Genomic DNA, 6377 nt, shown 5'->3' with positions numbered 1-6377 from the left:
AAAAATTAAAGTTCATACATAATATTCAAATACAAATATTGATGTGAGGCCGATGGGAATGAGAGAGATATAATATTTTACTCACGTCTGTCTCACCATCCACGTTAGATCTAATTTTTGTCCCCAACCCTTTCTCATCACCTGCGAAACTTGTATTCATCCCCACTCGGATCCCAACAAAATCCGCCCCACTGGTATCTGTACATGAGATAATATCCAATTACGGATAACTTTTCACCCTTCAACATTTAACTTATTCGCTACATAGCCATCTCATTTTGCAATTAGGGGATATAACTTTAGGGGCATTACTTTTATTTTGCTATAAATAAAGTAAAATTCACCAGCACTCGTCTATCCTAATCCAATTTTGACTCCAAATCAAAATAGTACTAATATTTACAAGCAAGGTGTTTTGACTTATGGAGAAAACATAATTTGTATCAAGGCAAAGGCATGGGAGGTTTCCAATTACTGAACTCTACTAAATCTCTATTCACAATAATCCCATTATGGAGCCAGAATGTCTCAGCCGATTGGTGGAATACCCTAACTTTCCTCTGAAGCTCCCACAAGATTCCATGCATGGCTGAGCATGGTTCCGACTCTGGTGCATAAGTCCACAGGCACTTTACTTGTCTGCCGTTTGCAATCATGCCCTCTATAACTTCATCTGCAAACAAGAGAAAAGGGTTGAATTGTGGGTGTTAAGTAGACAAGAAGGTGAACGAATTGGATACAACCTGGTATGGATTCCAGGTATTCAAGAAGCTGGGGTTTGATCCTAGTGGCGGGCCATTTTATTGTGATCCGTGTGTAGTCTATTACGTTCTGAAAAGGTAATTCTATTCGATCCGATAAGATAACAGGAACACATTCCTGTGCAAAAGAAAAATGGTGAACCAATGGCATGCATGTTTAGAACTGGAGGGGGGAAATGAGGATCGAGAGACAGACCACAAAGAAAGATTCAAAAAAGCGAAGGGTCCATGATGACAATCCACGAGGAATGAGGCAGAATTTGGCATTTCGTAGGTGTTCAAAGTACTCCACCTTGAACAACTTGCCAGGAGGATCATGCTTCAAATCTGGAGCCTCCAACTGTTTAATAATCATTATTCAGATTGTTAAGCATAATTAAAATATATGTTATAGATAGATATAGAAAAATAGAGAAGACCTTATGTGAGTATTGGTCAGCGAGTTGTATGAGTTGAAGACGGCCCTTCAATCCTTGTGCACGACCCAAGTAATTTGCTAAGTACTTTCGGTTGGATAGAGGTAAAGGCTGGACCAAGGCGTCCCCATTCTTAGTCATCTCATCATCCACATTCCCCGGAATTATTATATCTTTCCATGTATCGAATGAAGAAGTGTTTTTATTATTGGTTCGATCCCCCTGCACGCTTTATATTAGCTTTTCCACATACAATAAGGCTGCAATTTTGAGACCAAGCAAGTATTGTATTGTACCTCTGGTGTTAGAAATATGGAACGGTTTAAGAATGTTTTCCAAGATGTGAAAAAGTGAGCTCCATTGCCACTGCCACGCCATATATTTTAGTCATTTCTATAGGTACGTAGAACAAAATAACACATATATTAGCATCAGGGGATGGATCCAGGGGCGGTAATCCCTATTTTTTTTAATTTCTATATATATTTTTTATATTTTTATTAAAAATCTATTTTTGTCCTCATAAAATTGGATAAGTTCGTTTTCTCTTAAAATTTTATAAGTTCGCCCCTAATATAAATTCTTGGATCCATCCCTTATTCCGATATATTATGAAATAACCAAATCTCCATATTGATACCTTGGGAAGACAAATATGTGGTCACGACCTCCAGATCGCCTAAAATATGGCATTTGCCTTAACGCCTGAAAACAACCCATCGCTTCTGAATGGTTATTTTTGGAAGTACAAACATACATTTAACTGATAAAAAAGACATGCAAAAACAATGTAAAATGTATTAGCTATTAGAGATGAGCGTTTAATCAAGTAAAAGAATTTCAAGTTTTTCGAGTTGATGAGTCATATTCTAACTCAAATTTTATTTGAAATTTTTTCGAATCTAGTTTATAAAATGTAAGTCGAGTTGTTTGAGTTTCTGTTTAATTTAATATTAAATATTTATAATATTGTCACCATTGATTCCATTTAAATAGTTTTCTATAACCATATACAATACATATATATTTCTTCATATTTTTCGTGTATATATATATATATATATCATACAATGTTAGGGGAATCAACACAGACTTGAAGATCAATCCACTACTTATTAAAAATTTTGAGTTAGTCGAGTTTTGTTTAATAATTCGACTCAAATTTAAAATTTGTCGAGTCAAATCGAGCTTATAAAATTACGAGTCGTGTCAATTCGAATAAAGATTTTTGAAGTTGAGTTGAGAAAACTGTTTTTTTAAGTCGAATTTTACTCACCTTTTGTGAAATGATTGATCTAATTCTAATTACCTCGACATAGGTCTGATTGATCTCTTCTTCCGTAAGACCTTCCAGCATATGAACACATTTAACATACGCTGGCACGAAGAATAAATCTGCTTCGTCTTTCTCTCTCGTTCTAAATCTTGACTTCAACAGGAATCTGTGTATTTTAACCTGCAACAAATCACGCAAGCTCTCACTGCTGGTTTCTGCAATATCATTTACTTATCAGATTGGGTGTGTCATTTTACCTGAGTGCCCCATTGACCAAGATAGCAAATATCAACGTCCACATTACCTTCTTTCCCATACATCAATGGCTTCAATGCCTCAATCTCGTTCTCATCGTAAACGTAAATCTTGAGGGAGAGCACAGAACCGTATCCTCTTTGTGGCCATGAAAGGTACCCACCGCCATTGAACCGAGATAACTTTCGTGGTGAACGATCCTGCAGGTTGAATATTGGCCACTGGCTGTGGCTGCCATTGTTGTGAAGGCTTGAAGGAAGATGGTCGAGGAGCCTGGTGACGAAGAGAGTTGAAAAGATGAGGAGCAGCGCGCCGACCTGATGGGTGTTGGTGCAGTGCGCGCCGTGGTGGTGCCATATGGTTTTTGTTCGGTGGTAGGGACTCAAGTTTGCCATTACAGGAACCGAAGAAAAGCATGCAGATTAACCCATTGTTAGGGAAGGACGAGTGGATCGATATAACAATGGCTTGGGATTCGAATTCCACCGTTTTTTAATGCTGAAAGAGTTGTGAATTTAAAATGTTTTAAATGCTGCGTCGATTGCTTGGAAAGTTATGGATGGAATATGCAACCAGGGCGTGAAAAACTCCGACAAGTATTGATTGATGAAAAAAACCAAGGGATTTATAGCTAAGCAGAAAGTGAAAAACTGTGAAGATTGAAGAATGAACATTTAACTCAACCACGAGAAACATTTAATGGCTTTAATTATAAATTTTATCGGTTTCGATCTGCTAAGCATTGAGTACATTGGAACAATGCTAGGACTATAATATTATTGGTAAAAATATTGTAAAATGAGGCTTTAGTACTAACATAATAAATAAAATAATAAATCCAATAAAAATACAATATTGCGTAATGATGAATTAGTGTCTTCAAAATAAATTTATTTCCATTTGTGTAAACAATGCAATTTAGATGACATCCCTCGAATTTAATATAGTCTCCTGAAAAAATTATTGTAATCTCCTAAACTCGATTTAAAAGTTATAGGTCGAATCTAGTGTAATCCTAGACCCAGTCTATGCGTTTCGACAAAGTCTAACGGATTACATTAAAAATTCTTAAAACATTTTCCAAAACGTTTTTCGATAATTTAATTTCATATTTTAAATAACATCATGAAAAACATAATGATTAGTAATAAGTCCATCGAATAAAGATAAAACCTTAAGTAACAGAGTAAAATAAATCATGTCATCAGCAATAGCAAACCAAAATAAGTCACAAAACAGTATTTAAAATAATGGCACATGTCACCGTAATTGAAGACAGAGTGGTAGATAAAACATTACAACAAAATGATATGTACTAAATGTGTCGATCCATATCCAAGAGTATCTGAAAGTGGAAAATAGTTTGAAACGTGAGCTAGGGGCTCAGTGTGTCCTAATAGTGCAATTAAAACATAGTATGTAAAATAATCAAGTAATATTTTGGTAAAATATCATGGAAATCTTGATGAAGTTTAAGTTTTTAAAACTCGTAGTTTACCATCCTCCCGTACACCATATGCAGTTCACTAGAATTGCATCCATATGGCTTACCTTATACCCAGTAGATATAAGGAGACAACCTAAGGGATCATCTTGGGGGCATGAGAGCCTACCCAAGAAAGTTCTCGGGGTCTCGGAACCTACCCATGGGTCACCTTAGGTTCGTAAGGAATTACTAGCTTGATTAGAGCTGAACCTCCATACTGCAGTATCCTACCCAAATCATATCTCAAATATACAGTTTGCATAGTAAGCAGTAAATTCCATAAATCCATAATCAACATAATCATATTTCTAGTGAAAACCAATAACCATATTACATATATCATTCAGCCGTAGTCCATAAGCCATCAACCAGTAAATCAGTAAATCAGTAAAACAGTAAATCATAAATTTCAATGAACCACATTTCAAAACAAATAAAACAATCATGTAGCACATAGGTAACACACCTTGTAAAATAGGGTCAAACAGTAGATCTACTAAGCACTGACCTCACCACGCTCTACAGCAGTGCTTGAACCTAATTCATAGTAAACTGAGTTAATATCGAAGTTATATTCTAATCTGGGTATTTCACAGGTCATACGAGTGACTACTAGCTCACGAGGTCTAGCGAATCGAGAAGAGTTGGGTTGAACGATCAGGAGAGCTCGAGTACCTTCAAATAACAATAACTAATCAATCTCAAGTCTTAATTTAATTATTTGAAATTAAAACACTTAAGTACATATGCATGTTCGAATTTGACAGTCAATATGGAGGCTTTCGGGTTTGAATTTGGCAAAACGGACATCGGATTTGGACTTATGACGTTAACAAATATAAAATATGATTTTTTGAAAATTTTAATTTTTTTGGTCAAAGTCAACGGGTCGGGTTAAAGTCAATGGGTAGATTCAATTCAATGGGTTGGGTTAAAGTCAACGGGTCAGACCAGTTCGGGTTGACTCAGATCGGTTCGGGTTGACTTAGTTCGATCCGAGTTATCTCAGATTGGTTCGGGATGGTCAGACCGGTCCAGGCCGACTAGACCAGTCTAACTGGTTTTCTTGGAGCGAAACAAGTAGCAAAACAACAATATCAACCCAAAACATTCAATCAGGCCAAAAACGGGTAAAAATATTCGAATATGGAAACAAACAACTTACTCACACCGGCGATGGGGAAAACGACGGCGACAGCCTCATCCACTGGTCGAGTTTTGATCGCAGGAGCTGGGGAGTCTTCCTAGGGTGGCGATGAGGCGAGCCAGCGATGGAGGCAGCCAGAATCGACGAAAATATACACGACAACAGGGGGTTTTGATAAGGCTTTCTTGGCTCTTTCACGGTGATCGGCGGTGATTGATGACGGGATAGGGGTCGAGTTTTGGTCTCTAATCGACGGTGAGTCCATTGATGGTGTCAGATCGATGAACGGTGGTCGGACGGTGACGATTTGGGGAAGCCGACGAGGGGTATGATTTAGGGGAAGTTATGGATTCGAGGTTTGATATGGGGTTTTTTATTTTTGGGTATTAAACCCGGGCTTTAAGCCCTATATAAAATTTTAATAATAAAATTTTAGAAACAATGCCCTAGCCTTGTGATAGGGGCATAGGTAGCCACATAGGGGGTAGGGGTTCGACATCCCGCATCACCTAACCATTTCTTTTATTTTTTTCTCTGATAACATAGAATGGGTTAATTCAGGTTCAAGTCCCTAAATTTCCTACAACTTTCTAAAACGACCTACAAGTTCTGGAAACTTGCATTTTGTTCCCTAAATTTCATTAAATTACTAAATTTTAAATTTTTATTCTAATTTCTTTAAATTGGGTTATGTCATCTAGAGAGTCCATGTTAAAACTTATCCCTAACGAAATCTGTGTTTGATTTAATTGTTGTTAACATGAGAGTATGATTGATTTGTGATTGTTGATTGTCATTGATTTGTGATTGTTGATTGTCATTGATTTGTGATTATTGATTGTCTAGTATTTATTTGGAAAATGCTATGTGAAATATGTTGATATGTCGGACTAAAATTTATGATATGCATTCGGATTATATGTATATGTATTTATTACATTCCAATCAGATCAGAATTCAGATGTGTTATTTGAATATAAATGTCACTTTGAATGTCATTTGGGACGAATTTTGATAGGAAGTGCGGTGCGTTCAC

General features: G+C 36.6%; 1 protein-coding gene across 1 annotated transcript; it reads right to left on the bottom strand.

Annotated features, from left to right (window-relative positions):
• Window positions 1–426: 426 nt before the first annotated feature.
• On the bottom strand, window positions 427–3110 carry LOC120210968 (probable beta-1,4-xylosyltransferase IRX10). Its single transcript, XM_039209608.1, has 8 exons — window positions 2711–3110; window positions 2487–2633; window positions 1818–1882; window positions 1474–1543; window positions 1181–1399; window positions 958–1101; window positions 744–879; window positions 427–673 (listed from the first exon to the last, which is right to left on the bottom strand). Exons 1-8 carry the CDS (start codon window positions 3101–3103, stop codon window positions 444–446), a joined length of 1404 nt encoding a protein of 467 aa, XP_039065539.1. The 5' UTR covers window positions 3104–3110; the 3' UTR covers window positions 427–443.
• Between the last annotated feature and the right edge of the window lie 3267 nt (window positions 3111–6377).

Source organism: Hibiscus syriacus, unplaced genomic scaffold (assembly GCF_006381635.1).
Source record: "Hibiscus syriacus cultivar Baekdansim isolate YM2019G1 unplaced genomic scaffold, ASM638163v2 tig00109948_pilon, whole genome shotgun sequence".
In the NCBI taxonomy this organism is placed as follows: Eukaryota; Viridiplantae; Streptophyta; class Magnoliopsida; order Malvales; family Malvaceae; genus Hibiscus; species Hibiscus syriacus.
The sequence above is the reverse complement of the archived record's forward strand: the minus strand, read 5'-3'. Positions and strand labels throughout refer to the sequence as shown.

What these genes read in the sequence shown, in the direction of transcription:
- LOC120210968 (XM_039209608.1), bottom strand. Translation starts at nt 3,103, where the DNA reads ATGGCAAACTTGAGTCCCTACCACCGAACAAAAACCATATGGCACCAC. An exon ending in TCAATCAGACCTATGTCGAG is followed by an intron (nt 1,883 to 2,486) that starts GTAATTAGAATT and finishes GGTTGTTTTCAG; the next exon opens with GCGTTAAGGCAAATGCCATA. An exon ending in CTGACCAATACTCACATAAG is followed by an intron (nt 1,102 to 1,180) that starts GTCTTCTCTATT and finishes ATTATTAAACAG; the next exon opens with TTGGAGGCTCCAGATTTGAA.